The 20255-nt window shown below is 37.7% G+C and overlaps 1 protein-coding gene and 1 long non-coding RNA gene across 4 annotated transcripts; both read right to left on the minus strand.

Annotated features, from left to right (window-relative positions):
* Nucleotides 1-3836: 3836 nt before the first annotated feature.
* LOC137733226 (uncharacterized) lies at nt 3837-5746 on the minus strand. 3 transcript variants are annotated; one of them, XR_011068429.1, is made up of 6 exons: nt 5593-5746; nt 4837-5331; nt 4560-4696; nt 4242-4323; nt 4036-4103; nt 3837-3948 (listed from the first exon to the last, which is right to left on the minus strand). It is a non-coding gene; the product is annotated as an uncharacterized lncRNA (long non-coding RNA). The 3 variants fall into 3 exon arrangements; XR_011068428.1 differs by having other exon boundaries at nt 4207-4323; XR_011068427.1 differs by having other exon boundaries at nt 4036-4323.
* A 221-nt stretch (nt 5747-5967) lies between these two features.
* Nucleotides 5968-9450, minus strand: LOC137735540 (putative disease resistance protein RGA4). Its single transcript, XM_068474967.1, has 2 exons — nt 6244-9450; nt 5968-6051 (listed from the first exon to the last, which is right to left on the minus strand). Exon 1 carries the CDS (start codon nt 9413-9415, stop codon nt 6245-6247), a length of 3171 nt encoding a protein of 1056 aa, XP_068331068.1. The 5' UTR covers nt 9416-9450; the 3' UTR covers nt 5968-6051; nt 6244.
* Nucleotides 9451-20255: the final 10805 nt, after the last annotated feature.

The raw sequence follows: 20255 nt of genomic DNA on the forward strand, positions 1-20255 counted from the left end.
TTCGCGGCTTTTCCAACGCCTTTCACTGCGTTTTCCTAGATTTTCATGGCCAACCATCACCTGTAAACATCACCACGACATCCTTGCTATGAATTCCACCCCAAACTTGACGAGATTTGGTTTCATTTCGTGGAGAATAGCACCAGTGGGTGTGACGGGTCTCATGGTGGCGATCCACCATTCTTGAAGCAAACTTAGCCAACCACCACCACCAATAGACTCTTCTCAACCTCAGGAACAAAGCCCATGCATTAGTTGAGGCGTCAGAGCTTGTTTAGAGTCGAATCAGAAACCACCCATTTCTAGGGTTCCGACAGGTTTTAGTGAAATGGGGGCTTTTCCTGGCCAAATTGGCCTTAGTCATAGGTATGAAAGTTGGTCCATTCATTGAGATCTTCATTCTTGTAAAAATTGAGAATTTTTGGAGTTGTTGGATTTTCCGATGAGTTAAGGCGGCCAACCGCCACGCGAGGCGGAGCATACGGCGATGCGTGGAGGAAAAACCCAAGGTTCCTCGACGTGTTGAATCTGAATCCGGCATCCGTTTTCCAAAATTATAATGTTTTAGTATAGTTTTACTAAAATGTCCCTAATTGTGTTTAGGCACGTTAGCGGGAAGCGACGTCATCCTCACTAGTTCGAGCGGTTTTCGGGCAATGGAAAAACTAGTGAGTGGACCCCTTCTTAACTATATATTTTTATAAACTAATAACCTAGCATGCATTTCATATTACATGCATTGAATATGCTTTATATTATGTTTTCTGAATTTTTATAATTATGATTTATTGATTTCTATGGTTTTGCATATATTAATTTCTATGGCTTTCGTATATAATTTATATTACGGATTTACAAATATGTTGGATTTATGGATATGGATTTATTATGGTTATGAAGATGGTTCGAGGTTTGATACGAGTTTTGAGATATGTTTTTAGTACTTACCTAATGGGTTATCATACGACACATCCGCACACCACGAGTATTGTCTACGGCCATTGGACACATATGATGGAGGAGTGAGATATGATATATTATATACCCCCAACTTCACCACCAAAAACGGTGTCAGATAGCTTCACTAGCCACGGCTAGTATCGGTGTAGATGTATGCTATTTTATACAGCTTCACCTTCGGGTGATGGACTTGTTATTCAGCTTCACCTTTGGGTGATGGACATGTACTGGCATTCGGGCGACTATGATACCCCTAGTTGAGTACTTCACTGATGAGATTTACGGATTTGCCTTCGGGCGACGTTTCCAGCATTTTTAGCATGGTTTTGCTTGTACTGTTTTTATAAATGTTTACATGGCATGCTAGGGTTTTTAGAAAATCTGTTATCTAGTATTATATATGTTTTCAAAATAGGGAGTTATTATGTTCATAAAGAAAATGGTTTTCCTATTATTAGTATTATTATAAACTTTGGTCCACTCAACTTTTCTGGTTTTGCGCCCCCTCAGGAGTCAAGATCGAGGCATATGACCCCGGCGTCAGGACACTTCTGCATATGTATTCTCGAGTCTTCTTAGTAAAGTTATCATTCCTTTGTTCGTATATTTTCCTAGTAATTCTTCCATATTATTCTTAATAGTTGTATGCTCTGAACACGTTCCTGCTATGATATTTTACATTTTAATTGCATATCTTTTACTTATATGCATGTTTAAAATGGCATCGGCACCCTCGGGTGTCGGCCAGCACGTGCCTCCCCTGATATTTGGGGTTATCGAGGTTGGGGCGTGTCAGTTTGGTATCAGAGCATTCTTAGGGTCTTCTCCTACTCTAGTAGTGTGTTGGCCAACATTTGCCTACCCTGATATTTGGGTTATCACGGTTGGGGCGTGTCAGCTTACCCTGCATTGCTCTCGAGTAGTCATCTTTAACTGTTGATATGTCTCAGATTTCTTCAACAAGTACCTTAGAACAGTTGATATGATGTTGGCTCTTTACACTGAAGATGCCAAGCATGGATGAGTCACTGAGAATCGATGTTTTGAAGGATCATTCAAAGGCAAATGTTGCGCACAACTTCTGCTATGCAAGAGACTGAAGCACAATGATCAACGATAAGCCCACAAAAGTCAAGGTATTGCATTGACACGCATAAGAGAATTTGAAATTAGGGGCAAATACTTATCAGGGGGAGCATCCAAAACTAATCAATATTTTAACAAGGCAACTGATATTTACATATGGCCATCCAAGGGGAGGTGTTATAAATAATATGTGGATGGCCCACATAAATAGTGTCGTTTGCCTATAAAATGAATGAGAATGAGGGGAGCACTGACACACACACAAAATCGGAAGGAAGAAACAGGAAGGAAGAGAGAAAAGAAAGAAGGAAAAGAGAGAGAAAGAAGAGGGAGAAAATAGTTAGAATTATCTTTGTACTCTTATTATTCCATATTATAAATAAAAGCACCACTGTTGCCCCTAGGACGTACTCCAGTTACACTGACTGTAGAGGAACCTTGTAAATATTGTGTCTTATTTCATTTATTCTATTGCACACATACTGCCTATTTTACAACACAAATATCTAGTTGTGAATTATTTGTCCCCAATACTACAACGTAATAATATGCCGTCTTATATATTAGCGGGAGGGTTTATGTTTGACTTATGTATAAGACGGGTTCAATGTCAAATTATTAATTATTATATCATCTTGTGGTTTAGTCCAATTTTTCTAACTTCTTTCACTCAATGAGAGTAGAGACAATTGCATTGTGGTAAGAACTTGGGCCAACCAACGGCACTGAAAGTTGAAAATTTGGAAAAAGAAAAACCACGTGTCAAAATTCTCACCTCTCAAACCAAATTATGAGATGAGATCCAATACAAATTTTTGTGTATGCAGTCTGTAAACCGAGCCTGTAAACTGAGAGATTCTAACCATTCAAGAGAGAGAATGAGACCCGAAATATTTAAATTTTTAGGTTTTTATGAAGTGGGTCATTGAAATATATGAATTGTAGATTAAAATTGAGTGATCTAAATCTCTTAATCCACGAACATCAAATACAAAGATCACTAGGGATCTCAATTCCCAAATTATAGTCGTTGCTTGGTTCCCTTTCCTGTTCTTTTTCGCTACTATTGTGTTCCCCCGGCACAACGTGGGATTTGGTTAATTTATATTATTGGTGTGGCTACATTTTAATTCTACTAAAACTGGAAACAAAAGCAGCAATAAGAACCCAAAGAAGGCCAAACTACAAGGTCGTCCTGAGTTTTTTGGCGCCGAGACAAACACTCAAAATATGTTTTTTTTTAATACACCAACATATATTAAAAAGATATATTTAAAGAGGGCTGGAACCCAGTCGAAGCTGGGGGGCTAGGCCCTCACGCCCATTTTATATTACTTGAAGAAAAAAATATACAACGGGAGGGACATAGTACCTAAACCCCGACGATCAAAAGCACAATAATATAAGCAGTCAACATGGCCATCACATATTGAATCCAAAAGGTTGGCGCCACGTTCACTGCAAATAATGTACAGAATATAACAAGATTACTACTAATAAATCTAATAACATTGAGTAAAAAGAATCATCTGAAGAAGATAAGGAATGCCTTGAAGAAGATAAGGAATGCCTGATCAACAAATATGCTGGCCATTCTAAGATTTAGGAGTGATATGCTCCAAGTACGATACTGGACAGAAAAGAACGGCAGCTGCAACCAGTTCTCCTATCTCCGGTTGGGTGAGAGCAGCTAAAAGACATGATTGTTCCCTAATAACAAGAATAAATTGAGTAAACACCAGAAGTAGCAGCAGGGGAAGAAAATGTGAAGTAGATGAAGAGTTGCAAGACCTGTGAATGTCCAACAACAAAGACTTTGGAGCTTGTTGTCGATTATATGTAGCGCGTCATTTCTGATGCATCAAATAAGGCCAATTCCTACCAACTCCAATCCCAAAAATCCTACAAGAAAGCATAAACCTTATTCTCTTATGATAAAGATGTGTGTCCATTACTCCAACGTGTTCCACACACATTCCCAACCCATACATCAAAACCTTCATCTGCAAGGACGAATCCCAGCGATTATTCTAGAGAATTTAAGATCCATGCATCACCTGGTTAAGATAAAAATAAAAAAGCCAGTAACCAAGTTCAATTGAGTTTGAAGCACATTAGAGCCTAATTTAAAATGTATCCCATGGATGTTCATCACTTTACCCAATAAGTTTCACGAAAGGAAATTTCAACAGAACCTGAAAACTTCAGATAAGGAAGCACCAAATAGCGAGCTAAACATTCAAATTTTGAAATAATCAACTTGGCCGGACCAATATGCTGAAAAAAATTGGAAGGAGTTAGAAAAGTAAGGCTTTTCACTAAGAGAGATTATATTCATACCCCAAATCACTTCTCCCACATCTTTTTAATTTTTTAATATTTTCTACATACTACTAACACTTGATAGAAAAATATTAAAAAATTAAAAAAATGTGAAAAAAGTAATTTGAAATGTGTGAATATAATCGTCCTTTCATTGATCAAGTGTCCAGAAAATCAAATATTTTACTCACGGATCAGTAACACTCCCCACCAAAGCGATCTCATTAGTCCTTCACGTCTCAAACCAAACAGAAATTGCACTGACAAACACGACTTCTATTAGTCCTTCACATCTCAAACTCGTTAAGTACCCATCTTTCGTCCGAATCTGAAAAACAAGAAGTGAATTTAACAATCTGGGAATATCAAAGTTACTCACTTAATAATCACCAATTTAACAATTAAACACATAAATGGGCAATTTTAGCGAAATATTAGTAATCACTCTGTGCTCGGAGTAAAGTGTACCCAGAAGGCTCAATGGGCTACGCACAGAGGGACTGCAGCGGTGAACGATGGCAACCGATTATGTAAAATTCAGCCGTGTTTTGGGCAATTTCTGCAGCGATTTTGGAGGTCTAGAGGGCGATAAGGAAAGTTGCGAAGGAAGGGCACCGATCTGGAAGAAAGGCTCTGGTCGCCACTGTCGCGATTCGCGAAGGAAGAAGGCGAAGTGTTTTTGTTGTTGTTACTAATCTCTATATCTGCTACTAAAAAAATTATGGTGCCCCATAACAATTTGGGACCTGGACAGGTGCACTGTTTACAACGGACCAAGGCCTGATTATTTGCCTCGTCGACGTCGAAAATTTTAAGAATAGATGATGGAATCACTGGGATGTGATCACGGGCTGAAGATTTTAACATGTCCTCTCATGCTTCCATGCAGCGCTGACACATATGATCAACTGTTGAAGCTCAACGACGAACATTGTGTATAAAATAAGCGACCATCCCACTACACTGCACGTTCAAAACCCAATTTAGAGCTCTTTCTAGTGAGATATTAATGCAAGAAACAAGGTACAAAACAAGCACAGTAAATAACAATGCAAGCAAACCAACAAAAGAAAATATGATGTGTTGAGTGAGAAAATCCACATTCAATACAATAAACCAGAGAAAAACAAAATAACTTGTATAACTGAAACGTGCAGATCAATCTGAATATCGTTCATCAATATCAGACATCTTGATAATATATTTATTGTTAATGAATCTCACATTGATGAAAGAAACAACCTTGCATGAGCTTATGAGTAAGTTGAGCTACTCTTCATATTGTCAATTTGTTGCATGGTAGAACTCCAACTTTCTTCATTTATCACATCCAGAGAAATGAGTTACCTGTATAGGCAAAAGCTATATGGTTATTGGAATAGGATTCTCTCCCCTCTTTTTTCCCCTCCCCTCCCCTCCCCTCCTATTTGAACCTTCCTTCATCTCATCTGTTTCTTTTTTGAATCAGTTCTGCATATCCATGAAAGTAAATTAAGAAGCAAAACCTAACCATAAAAATTTGAAGCCATATTATGTAGTTTGAAAATTTAAAATGAAAAAGTAAATTAAGAAGCAAAACCTAAACCCACCAAAATAATAATTGAATTGAATGAAGAACGTACAAATTGTCATCTTGCTGGTTGCTTGGTAGAGGCAGGAACTAAACTGTCACGGTAGTAGTACCTGAAGTAGACCAGTAGGGATAGTTCGATGGGTATTCAGAAAAGAGTGGAAAAAAAAAGTGATGCAAAAGTAAAGAGAAGTTTTGAAGATCGCTCTCAAGGCAGTTTACCTGCCATGACAGTAATTTCTCTGCCATAATCTTCACAACACTGAATTAGCCAAATGTAAATTGAAACAAGTTAGAAAACGCACCTTAATAAATATCAATGTCTGGGATGTGAGCAATCTTGTGCCAGTCCTCACCTGTTTCTTTCTTGCATCTGAACCATAACATGAGGCACTCCCAAATTTTCAATGTACTTAAATAGGGAAGTCGACGAATCCCTTCTGGCAGTGATGCCAAATTAGGGCAATATCCAATTTGAAGCTTCTGAAGTGAAGTGAGATTGCTTATTTCTTCCGGTATTGATGCCAAATATGGGCAATTTTCAATTGAAAGCAATCGGAGTGATGTGAGGTTGCCCATCCCTTCCGACGTTATACATTCTAAATCCTCAATTCCATAAAGTGACATATAAGTTAATTTGGAGAGAGGAGGGGAAGAAGAAGAGGCAGAAACATCAACACCAACATCATGTGTAATATCAGACGCTCCTCTAACAAACAAGGAAGGAAGAACCTTCGAGCTGGTCCTATAGAGATCTATTCTATCCACATTTGGATACAGAGGCATGGAATTTATCATAGGACAATGCCTGATCGTCAATCCAGAAAGACAAGGAAACGAAGGGAGCGGGAATGACAGATTTTGCTTTGATGAAGAAGCAGCACTGTTATGAGAGTGCTCCCTCCACCATCCCTTCAGAGCAGGGCAATATTCTACCCAGAGCTTCTCCAGGGAGGGAAAGAATGACACTCTCATCATCTCATCACTCATACTATTACCTCTCTCATTGTCTGATACGTACTCCAACTGTATCAACCGTGAAAGCTGAAGAAACTTAAGGGAAGGCAAATGATCCAAGGGTGGAAGATGTTGGCATCTGTAACAGTTAGCCAATGTGAGATTAACAATATTTATGAGAGAAGACAACCAACTCGCAAACCTCACACCACCATAAAACCGCACGGACAACTTGTTTAGATTTGGATGGGGTTGCAATACTTCCAATGACATGCTAATATCCTTCTCATCAACTGCGTTTACATCTTCTCCACGTTTCCAGAATAAACCCAACGAACAGAGATGTTGTTTCTCCTTCAGAGTTGCACCACCATTTGATTCTGACATCACATCTTTCTTGTGCCTCAAATTTCTAATGTATAGCACTCCCCTTAATTCATTAAGCCTCGCCAGTTCACCAAGGCCAGCATTGTCTCCCAACATGGAATTGTCTGTACTCAAAGCAAATCTACCCAATGTACGAAGACCAGTCAATTCACCTAATCCACGGGGAATTCGAGTCAATTTATTACAGCCTATCAAGTTGAAATGCCTTAAGTTGATCATCTTCCCAATGCCACTGGGTAGTTCCACAAGATGCTTACAACCAGAGAGATCTAGTGTTTCCAAAATTTGAAGTTCAACTATCCAATCTGGGAGTCTCTTGATGGGATTATGACTAAGATCAAGATATCTCAAATGTTTCATTTTTCTAAGACAACTAGGTAATGTTGTCATTCGTATTACATTGAGACTCAATATACGCAATGACTTAAAATTTGAGACAATTGTAGAACAAAATGAATTACATAATGACTCCTCAACAGCAGTCGAAAATTCTTGGCGAGGAAAAAGAAAAGTTCTTTTCTTATTTGCTTTTAGCAAGGATGTTGGCAATTTCCAATTCGACAAATCAACATGAAAATTGAAAGACAGATGGCGAAGCTTTTCAGAAAAAATCTTTTGATTCGGATCAACTATGGCACTTCTGGACCCCGACACTAAGATTGCAAGTTCATTCATGAGATCATGCATCTTACAACTTTTTATTATACCAGACGCATCTTTTTCTTCATCTTGAAAAAAGGATCTCCGCAACAATTCCATGAAATATTCATATGCAACGTCCTCCAAACACTCGTTTTCGTTGGATGGCGTAATTAACCCTTGCGCCACCCAAAGTTGAATCAATCTCGGCACATAGATCTCATAATCAAGTGGAAACAAGTTACAGTAAGCAAAACAATGCTTCAAATGTGATGGGAGCACATCATAACTTAGTTTAAGTGTTGGTAAAATATCATTTTCTTCTTGACTTATTTTTGAAAGTTTCTTATCTTTGAAATTCAACCATTCTGATTCGTGATGCTTGGTGCACAATATCCCACATACTGTCCTTATAGCGAGTGGAACTCCTTGACATTTTCTTGCAACTTCCTTCCCAATTGCCTTAATTGTTGAATTCTCTGGCTCTTTTCCATCTTTAAAAGCCATTTCCTTAAATAAAGACCAACTTTGCTCTTCATTCAAACCCCGTAAGGTGTATGGTTTAGTTGTGTCTGATATCTTCGCAACGGTTTCACTACGAGTAGTTATTAGTATTCTACTATTTTTTCCACCACCCATTAACAAGTACTTAAAACTGAGCCATTTTTCTCGATTCTCATTCCACATATCATCCAACACAAGTAGGTATTTCTTTCCATCCACTTTTTCTCTAAGATCATTTTGCAGCTGATCCATATCAAGCTTGTCAGCTTTTAGGATTTTCTTAGCCAGTATATCCAAATCAAATACATTTGAGACACACGTCCATATTTTCAACTCAAAATGATTTTGAATCACCTCATCATTGAATATGAGTTGGGCAAGTGCTGTTTTCCCCAATCCTCCAAATCCAACTATGGAAATGGTTGACACGTTCTCAGTTGAGATGGGATCCAGCAAAAGTTGGATAATTGCCTTTTTATCTTCATCTCTCCCTATAATATTTTCCTTCCGGACAAATGAGTGGGTGACCCTCTCTCTAATTATAAATCGTGTATCTTGACGATTTACTTCTAAGTGAAAGGTTCTACGAGATGCAATCTCACAAAACCTCTTATTGATATCTTTTATCTTATGACTCATCTTTAGTCCCAAAGCAAGTTGATTTGAGCTAGAGAATAAGAGGCGTACCTTCTTTGAAACCTCAGTATTGCCACGCATCATTTGTCTCCGCTGAGCTTCAATATCAAACTCATCCAGCACGTCATCGGCTTCATAAACTGCATCTTCTACGCTTTCGAGCCACAGTTTGACTTCATTGATGGCTTGCTTTTGCTCAGCGTCAAGAAGAACAGCTTGGAATCCGGCAACTGTTTCGTGGAGCTTGTGGAGCTCATCTTGGACACCCCAAATCAATCCAATCTCTTGGAAAGCAAGGGAGCCTAGCCTCTCAATGATCCCTCCCACAACGTTGTAGAGAATTCGTTCCGCCATTACTTGGATTCAGGAAAAGTAAAAGCACTAGTGAATTAAAGTAGAAGCTTGTAAAGGACAATATAGTATTGCGTGAAAGATGACTCGTCCCTGCTCGTCTTTATATGCCCCTCTCACCCAACCACTCGTTCTTCCACGTATAAAAAAAAGACTTGTCACAATGTCACAAATGGCGGCTTGGTGGGACTAGCCTTGGTCCTTAACGTTATGTTGTATTTTTATTTGTGTCATGGGTTCTTCCACGTATAAAAACAATAAAAACAAAGACTTGCCACGATGTCACAAATGGCGGCTCGATCCTTGACGTTATGTTGTATTTTTATTTGTGTCATGGGTTCTTCCACGTATAAAAACAATAAAAACAAAGACTTGTCACTATGTCACAAATGACGGTTTGGTCCTTAACGTTATGTTGTATTTTTATTTGTGTCATAGGTTCTTCCATGTATAAAAACAAAGACTTGTCACATTGTCATTAATGGCGGCTCGGTCCTTAACGTTATGCTGTATTTTAAAAACTCAATAGAAAACTGTGTCCGTATGCAGGAGTAAAAATTCAACTATAGAACATGTTCTAAAAATATATAACTCCCAAAATATAAACGCATAGAAATCCAAACTAATACTATTTACACAAAGATAATGAAGGCTGTATAGATAATGTAGTGAATATTTTTTTACAGGCCAATGTCTACATTTATACATTTTATACAAAAAAAACATTGGCAAACACTTTGTTATTGACATACGGAAAAGGTTAATCTGATATTTCCCCTTGGCAATCATCCTAATTCTCGATTCACATCAGTAGTTGCAGATAAAAGATTTGAAAACACTAGATTGTCCTTGTACACAAAAACTTGGGGAACTGATCTTACAATGTCCTATTCACATGCAAAAGATATGGAGAAGCATTGTTCTGGTTCAAACAACAGATGATAACATTGTACGTTTGTAATCGATCTCATTCCAGCAATAAGATTAGAAAATGCTTTTGTAATCGGAAGAAACTTGCTGCTAATAGTAAGAAAAACTTTCAGACTAATTTTCTAAAAGCTTGTGCTTCCTCTGAATGTTTTTTAGACTACTAGCAGCAAGTTTCTTCTGATAACAAAAATATTTTCTTTTCTTATTGCTGGAATGTGATTGATTACAAACGTACATAGACATCTCTTTTATAGAGATTTTACACAACAACATAAAACATAAGTGTTCAAAAGTCTTTACTTTCACACACATTTAGACTTTTTTTTACACATCTTTAGACTTTTTCACACACATACTTTTATACTTTTGTTCACACCTTTAGACTTTTATATATACCTTTAGATCATCTCCAACCCTTGAGCTAAAACCTAAAATTTTTAGCTCATAAACAACTTTTCTGCTCCAACCCTTCAGGCCTAAAATTTAACCCCAGATTATTAAAGAATGAATTTAGGCTATTTTTTTCTTTCTTAAAGTAACTTTTTTAAAAGAAAAAATTATGTAGACTATCATAATTTAATTTTATGAACATATTAACCTAAAAATATTTAGATTCTAACAAATATTGAAAAATCACAAACCGACACCATGAAACTCGTTAAACACTACGAAAAAATATGAAACACATAAAAGATATTTTTTTAATTACTTTAGCTGTTAGATTTAAATTTGGACCGTTATTTTTTTTATTATTATTATTTTTCCTTTGAATTTCTTCAAATTAGATCTTAACCATTGGATTCAATGAATTTATAAATATAAAACTAAATAAAATACACATATATGGTGGGACAACTCTACTAATCTTGGACTAAATCCTAGGTTATATCTGGCTTTTTTTTTAAGTTTTAGCTTTTAACCCACACATTTAACATGAGTTGGGTTAGATTTGGTGGGAAATAAAACCTAAAAAATAGCATTTAGCCAAAAATTGAGTTTGGTCTTAGACGCAAACTAAGGGGCACTTGCTTTTGTAGTTTTTCGCTATTTTTATAATTTATGGTTCATGATCTGTGACTGATGCACTCAATTTTTTTTAGGGAAAATTGCTCATCAAGGTGAGCAACTTTGTTACGTGTCCGAGATTGCATGCATTTTAAGGGCAATGCAACCAACGATGCCTGCATAATTAAAGTAATCCCGGAGAAGAAAATACCTAGGATGCCTGCATCATTAAAGTAATCCCAAAGAAGAAAATTAAAGTAGCTTTATTATGTGCTATTAATTCAAAATAATTGTAGGTGTCAAAAGTTAATGATGTAGTGGGAGCTGGTGATTTTGTTTTTATGTAGACAAAACTTAACAAAAAAAAAAAACTTAATTAAGACTTGAGGGCTAAAACATTGTTCAAGTTTCAGTTTTATCACTTCCTGGAACCAAATAGTGTAGATGCACTGTGAAAGTATGTTGGTTTATTTGTTAATTATTGAGAGGTTCAGGATAACCCACCAAGGTAAAACACGTTTGGATAATTTATTAATTATTTGAGGGGCTCAGGGTAACCCACCAACGTAGAAAATGAAGCAAAGGTGTTGATTGTAACATCCCACATCGTCCAGGGGAGTGATCCTTAAATGTATATTCCAATCCCTACCTAGCACGAGGCATTTTGGGAGCTCACTGGCTTCGGGTTCCGTAGGAACTCCGAAGTTAAGCGAGAAAGGGACTAGAGCAATCCCATGATGGGTGACCCACTGGGAAGTTGCTCGTGAGTTCCCAAAAACAAAACCGTGAGGGAATGGTAAGCCCAAAGCGGACAATATCGTGCTACGGTGGTGGAGCAAGTTCCCAAAAACAAAACCGTGAGGGAATGGTAAGCCCAAAGCGGACAATATCGTGCTACGGTGGTGGAGCGGGCCCGGGATGTGGTCCGTCCCGGGCCGGGATGTGACATTGATCACGTTGGAGTAGCTAGCTGTCATTTTGTATTTTTTTGGGTTAAACCAACTTTAATAGTGGGCTAAAAGCCAAATTACCCCTCAAAATTTTCACCAAAACCCAATCCAACCCAAGGGAAAAATTTGGGCTAAATGTCAAATGTTAAACCAAGGCCAAATTCTGCCCAAAATTTAGCCCAGAAATCAGAGTGGACTCCACTCAATATTTATCGGAATTAAATTTTTTTTTTTAAATTAAAATGTTTATAAAATTAATTTACGGTAGTCTACATATTTATATTTTTTTTTTAAATTTAATTTAACAAAAAAAAAACCTAAATTCATTCTTTAATAATCTCGGGTTAAAATTTTAGGTTAGAACGGTTGAAGTAGAAAAACTGTTTCTGAACTAAAAGCTAAATTTTTCGGGCTAAAATATTTAGCTTTTAGCCCATCCATTGAAGATTGGGATGTCTAGGATTTGGACAAAAGTTGGCTTTATGTCTTGTTATAAATCTCTTTCGGACTACTTAGCCTTTTTAACCACTGGTCTTTTTCCTTGCTTTGTTTATGGCCTTTTCATGGGGCGAGACTGCTTTTTAGCCTCCTTTGTTGTACATCCCATGGTAATTCAACTTAAATTGTAAAGAGAGAGGATTTATAAAAAGAAAAAAGAAAGAAACCAAACCTTGAACCATGACATATAACAAATCAATAATGTTATTCTTACCATAATTTTATACCACATTTCTTTACCATCTTAAGTAGCAGATGAGTTGGACAGCCACATCATCTAAATTAATTAGCATTTAATCAAAATGTTAATCAATAATTAATAAAAAGATTGTTGATTAAATGATGATTGTGGTATACGAGGAGTCTCCATCTTCCACCTAAGATTATTTAAGTGTTTTAACTAATAAAAAAATTGAAATTAAATGATGTAGCTTATTCAACTTATCTACCATCTAAGATGGTAAAAAAATATAGTATAAAATTATGGTAAGAATATCATTACTCATAACAAATAGATTAACCCATACCCATGCACAAAAAGTCAATAAATTCAGTAAATACTGAAGGCAAAGAGTAAATTCAAACAATTGAGAAACATACATGAAGTAACACATGGAGAAAAAGTAAAAAAAAAAAAAATTGAGTAAAAACGAAGGAAAAAATAAATGCAAACAATTGAAAAAATATATATATACAACGGCTAGAAGCATAGAGAGAAGAGGTAAAAATCCCAAACTTATTTGATTATCCTGAAAACCCACCAGATTCTTCTCACAGTCCAAAATCCAAATAACCACTTAAAATCCATAAAATTACAATGAAATCAATACCAGAATGCACCAAACAACAGTAAAAAAAAAAAAAAATGCAGTAAAGGCAGGGATGAATTCAACAGCCCAAATAAGCAAAAAGATTCATACCTCAATTGAATTTTGAACTTGATTCTCGCTTAAAAATCTTAATCTACAAAACCAAATTAGTAGTATTAATAATAAAGAAACACGATAATGTTGCAAACAACATTGAAAAATAAAATCTAGTAAAGGTAAAGATCAATTCAACAATCCAAATAAGCGGAAGCATTCATATGAACTGAATTTATAGGTTGATTTTGTCCCTTAAAAATTCTGATCTACAAAACCAAATCAATCTTATTAACACCGATAATTTAAGATTTGATATGAAAAATAAATCTATAATACATGCCTTAATATACATTATAAGCTCAATTAATACAAAGAAGGAAACAGTACCACACCAAACAATTACATCGACGCCATGCCTCATGACTTGACAAAATAAAATTTTTCAAAACAGATTGAAAGCAAGTAAAATTAAACTTTAAAGGTTGCACACAAAACCCTCAAAAATCACTATTTCCTCCAAATGAAAAGATTGTTGGTATTCACAAGAGTTTACTAACTCAATACCAAAATATGTGGGTGATAAGTTTACAAACTCTATCACACCTCTCACTTTCACTCTCAATAAAATTGGACAAAGAAATAGAGAAAGGAGGGAAGCAACAAGCTTTGAAAAACACTTGGACTTTGATATATGAAAAGAGAGTTTACAAACTCAATAGCTTACAAGCTGAAAATGAGAATGGGAAATGGGATTTGGATGATATGCTCTAAGGCTTAGCAAGATGGCCTATTTATACAAAAACTGAAAAAATAAACAATCCAACAATACATATAATGAATGATGGTGTTCCACATCTTTACACCCTTTCAAACACATGCAGCAACTTTGATAGTTGGCATACACATGCATTGCATCATGGCAGGTTGTAATACCTTCCTTTCGGCTAACACATGGAGGAACACTGATGTCTTCCTGCTAGCACATCACATGGCAGCACACTTGCTGTCTTTCATCACCATTTGGCTGAATAATGAAGGAGCAATGATGATTATATTTTGCTGGAAACAATCTGTAAAGAGAGGTTAGCATCACATGGACAGATCACATGACTTTTAATTTGAATTTCCAACATGCCCCCTCAAATTAAAACGCCTTCATGCCTAGCATTTCACGTAACAGCCGGAATGATTCAACTGGTAATGGCTTAGTGAAGATGTCTGCCACTTGTTCCTTCGTGTGACAATAGACAAGCTCAATTGTCTTTTGCTTCACATGGTCCCTTAGAAAATGGAACCTGGTATCAATGTGCTTGCTCCTTCCATGTTGAACAGGATTCTTTGCAAGCTTGATTGCTGAGATGTTATCCACATGAATCACAGTCGATTCCACTTGTGGATGACACACTGACTTCAACAGATTTTTTAACCAAATTGCCTCACATACGGTTGAGGCTACAACAACGTACTCGGCTTCACATGATGACAAAGCAACAATTGATTGCTTCTTTGAAGTCCATGAGAAAGCTGTTGATCCTAGAAAAAACACATAGCCAGTTGTGCTTTTCCTTTCATCTTGGTCACCTCCCCAATCACTATCTGAATAACCAAATAATTTTGCATCTTCACCAAAATTATAAAATAGACCATAGTTTAGAGTACCTCTTATGTACCTCAAAATTCTCTTGGCGGCCAGCCAATGAGACTCCCTTGGTGTTTCCATGTATCGACTCACGAGTCCAACACCATAAACTATATCAGGTCTTGTGATTGTAAGGTACCTCAGGCTTCCAACCAAGCTTTTGTACACGGTTGAGTTTACAAACTCACCTTCTCCTTCCTTTGACAGCTTCAATCCAGTTGCAACTGGAGTGTTGACAATATTGCACTTGTCCATATTGAATTTCTCCAATATATCTCTCATGTACTTTTGTTGAGAGATGTAGATACCGTCACTTTCTTGCTTCACCTCTATGCCAAGAAAGTATGACATTAATCCATTGTCAGTCATCTCGAATGCACTGAACATGGATTGCTTGAACTCATAGAACATTGCTTCATTGTTTCCTGTAAACAACAAGTCATCTACATAGAGACAAATAATTAAGAACTCCCCTTTTTCACCGTTCTTCATGTAAACTGAATGCTTGTATGGACATTTCTGAAATCCATTTTGGTGAAGGTAGTTGTCAATCCTTGAGTTCCAAGCTCGTGGTGCTTGCTTGAGGCCATACAAAGCTTTCTTCAAACGATACACCTTATCTTCTTTTCCTTGTACTTGGAAGCCTTCTGGTTGTTCCACGTACACTTCTTCCTCAAGAACTCCATTAAGGAAGGCTGACTTGACATCTAATTGATAAATTTTCCATTTATGCTGAGCGGCAAGAGAGATTAGTAATCTTACCGTGTCAAGTCTTGCAACTGGAGCATAGACTTCATCATAGTCCACTCCATACTTCTGTTTGTAGCCCTTTGCTACAAGCCTTGATTTGTATCGATCCACACTTCCATCTGCAATGCGTTTGATCTTGTAAACCCACTTGACACCAATAGCCTTCTGATTTGGTGGGAGCTTTGTTAACTCCCAAGTGTCATTCTTCTCGATGGCATGGATCTCTTCTTCCATGGCTTTCTTCCACAACTTCATTGAATGAGAGAGGCTCATGGTCTGCATAGAAGCAGAAAAAATTGGTTTCTTCTTCTTCTTGTCCATAAATCTCTGTGAGACTCCTTAACCTCACTGGAGTTGAGGAGCTGCTTTCCTCACTAGATGTAGGACCACTCCTTGCAATTATGTGCACTGGAGTTGTTGTGATTGTTTGAGCAGGCTGTTGCTCAATAGGTGGTACAACTTCTGGTTCTTCAAAATCAGTGGAGACGATCTTCTCTTTACTGACTTCTTTGTTGTTCCACTTCCATGTCTCTTCCTCACTGAAGATGACATCTCTACTAACCACTAGTTTGCCAGTTAGTGGGTTGTAGAGCTTGTATGCCTTGGACTCTTCACTATAGCCCACAAACACACACTTCTCACCTCTATCATCAAGTTTCCTCCTCTTGGCTTCTGGAACTTGAGCATATGCAACACACCCAAAAATTCTTAGGTGTGTAACATTCGGCTTGTATCCACTCCAAGCCTCTTGTGGTGTCATCCTCTTGACACTCTTTGTTGGACATCGATTCAACAAATAAATCGAACAAGCTACAGCTTATACCCATAACTCTTTTGGCAAATTCTTCTCCTTAAGCATGGACCTTGTCATGTCAAGGATGGTTCGATTCTTTCTTTCGGCTATCCCATTTTGCTGTGGGGTATAGGCAGCAGTAAGTTGATGCCTAATTCCTTGCTCCTTGCAGTATGCTTGGAAAGCATTGGAGGTGTACTCTCCACCTCTATCTGATCTCACAGCCACAAGCTTGTGGTTACTTTCAGCCTCTGTGAGTGCCTTGAACTCCTTGAAAATTTTTAGGGCAGCTGACTTCTCCTTGAGAAAATAGACCCAAGTCTTTCTACTGAAATCATCAATGAAAGTAATAAAATACCTATTACCTCCATAAGACATGGGATCCAATGGACCACATATATCTGTGTGCACCAACTGCAGTGGTGCCTTTGCTCTCCATGTATCACCAACAGGGAATGATAATCGTGCTTGCTTGCCAAGCACACAACCTTCACATACTTGGCGTGTGGCTTCAATTTGGGGTAGACCACGAACCATTCCTCCACTTGACAGCAACTTTAGGCCATTGAAATGAAGATGGCCAAATCGAAGATGCCATTTCCATGACTCATCTTCCATTACACCGATGTTGCAGCTTCCAATCTTTATGTTCAAGTTCAACAGAAACATCCGGTTCTTTGACATTCGAACACGTGCAATAAGCTTTCTCCTTGCATTCCTGAGAGTGAGAAGCATGTTCTCCATATGTATAATGTACCCTTTCTGGAGCAGTTGACCAATGCTCAGAATGTTGCTCTTCATACCTGGTATGTAGTAGGTATCGGAGATGTATTCTTCTCTACCATCCTTCTGGATGATCTTGATCTTCCCTTTGCCTTCAACTGGCAACTTTGAGGAGTCACCAAGACTTACAGATCCATAGGCCCCATATTTGAGTTCGGCAAAAAACTCCTTCTTTCCACACATGTGATTGCTTGCACCAGAGTCCAAATACCAAACATCTTGTTGGCTACTGGAATCATGGTGTGCTAGCAAGACTGTAAGTTCTTCATCAGTATTTCCACTTGATTCTGCCATGTTGACATGCTCACCATTTTTATGTGAACATTCATTGGCATAATGTCCATATTGCTTACAGTTGTGACACTAGATATGCGCCTTTCCTCGAGTAGATCTCCACTCCTGAGACTGACCTTGATTTTGTCCATAGCCTCGACCTCTTCCTCGAGCTCGTCCTCGGCTACGATTGGATGAACTCCCACGACGTGAGTTCCACTGCCCACGACCTCCATTTGGTTTGTCAATATTCAACTTTGACTCCAAAGCTTGCTCTAGTGTTGTGGGGCTTGCATTCTTCTGAATGCGTTGCTCGTGAACTAGGAGGGATCCTAGCAATTCCTCTGTGCTCATTGTCTCCAAATCCTTTGATTCCTCAATGGCAGTCACCACATGCTCAAACTTAGATGTGAGTGACCGGAGTATCTTCTCCACAACTCGTACTTCATCGAGTCTCTCGCCATTTCTCCTCATCTGATTTACTATCGCAATGAGCCTTGTGTGATAGTCGGAGATGCTCTCTCTTTCATTCATGTGAGCAGTTTCAAAATCTGCTCGAAGTGACTGTAACCTCACTTTCTTGACTCGATCTACTCCTTTGTAGATTGTACTGAGTGTATCCCATACTTGCTTGCTCGTTGTTGCTTCTGCAACCTTCTCGAACGTTGAATCTTCCAAACCCTGGTATAGAAGATACAGCGCATTTTGGTCATTCTTTCGTAAGTCCTTGAAAATGTTCCTTTGATCCGCAGTATATACGGCTTCTTGCTCGGCAATGGGTACAACATACCCACTACTGACAACTTCCCATAGCTCCTGTGATCCAAACAATGCTTTGAATTGGATGCACCATCTTTCATAATTTTCTTTCTTCAATGTGGGAACTTGGAGTTGCACTAAGTTGGACGCCATAACTGCTGCACCTGCCAGAATGGTATTCTGGCTCTGATACCAATTGTTGGTATTCACAAGAGTTTACTAACTCAATACCAAAATATGTGGGTGATAAGTTTACAAACTCTATCACACCTCTCACTTTCACTCTCAATAAAATTGGACAAAGAAATAGAGAAAGGAGGGAAGCAACAAGCTTTGAAAAACACTTGGACTTTGATATATGAAAAGAGAGTTTACAAACTCAATAGCTTACAAGCTGAAAATGAGAATGGGAAATGGGATTTGGATGATATGCTCTAAGGCTTAACAAGATGGCCTATTTATACAAAAACTGAAAAAATAAACAATCCAACAATACATATAATGAATGATGGTGTTCCACATCTTTACACCCTTTCAAACACATGCAGCAACTTTGATAGTTGGCATACACATGCATTGCATCATGGCAGGTTGTAATACCTTCCTTTCGGCTAACACATGGAGGAACACTGTTGTCTTCCTGCTAGCACATCACATGGCAGCACACTTGCTGTCTTTCATCACCATTTGGCTGAATAATGAAGGAGCAATGATGATTATATTTTGCTGGAAACAACCTGTAAAGAGAGGTTAGCATCACATGGACAGATCACATGACTTTTAATTTGAATTTCCAACAAAGACAACCAAATTATCTAGTTATAACTAGGATCAAAACACAGAAACAAAACCCTCTAAATAAATAAAAAAATGCTATCTTTTTCACCTCTAACTCCAACCAATGTCGCCGCTGCCATCTTTCTCTCTCTAACGATTATAAAACACACCTCAACTAAATAAGATCAGTTCCGCAGTGATCTGAAGGCAGGTTGCGACGAAAGGGGTGGAAATCAGCCAAAATTTTGGCCAGAACCCGGAAATGCCAGACGGAAAAAAGCACAAACAGTGTGGATAGATGTAGAACGACCTAGAAGCAGATACTTTACAGCAACAATTAACTTGTCCAGCGATTTTAAACGCAAGAAATTTACACAGATAATTTGGATGGAAAATATGAGAAGGATGTGGAGATGGAAAATGCAGAGAACACAGGGTTTGAGAGGGACCAAAACAGGCAGAAAAGGCCACGAAAATAAAGAGAGAAACAAATCAAATTGAAAACGACACCAAAGAAACAGTAAAACAGATGATCAGTAAAACAGATGATTGACCTTATCCATATCCACCTATGATGTATGACTTATACGAGGAAAGTGACGTTCGCTTGTGGATTTGGATCTCTTCGAATCCCCTCTCTGCGGATCCGAAGATCAAGACACAAGGACTGTTCATCAAAGATCGTGAGATCATAATTAAATGTTTTTTTACTCAAAATGAGATTGTTTTACCTTTAAAAATATAAAAAACATTTAATTGTGATCATACGATCTTTGATAAACGAGTGTCTTGATCCCCGATTCCCCAGGAGGGGATCTGG

Source organism: Pyrus communis, chromosome 5 (genome assembly GCF_963583255.1).
Source record: "Pyrus communis chromosome 5, drPyrComm1.1, whole genome shotgun sequence".
NCBI classification, from domain to species: Eukaryota; Viridiplantae; Streptophyta; class Magnoliopsida; order Rosales; family Rosaceae; genus Pyrus; species Pyrus communis.

Excerpts from the sequence above, each read along its gene's own strand:
- LOC137735540 (XM_068474967.1), bottom strand. The coding sequence starts at position 9,415 with ATGGCGGAACGAATTCTCTACAACGTTGTGGGAGGGATCATTGAGAGG.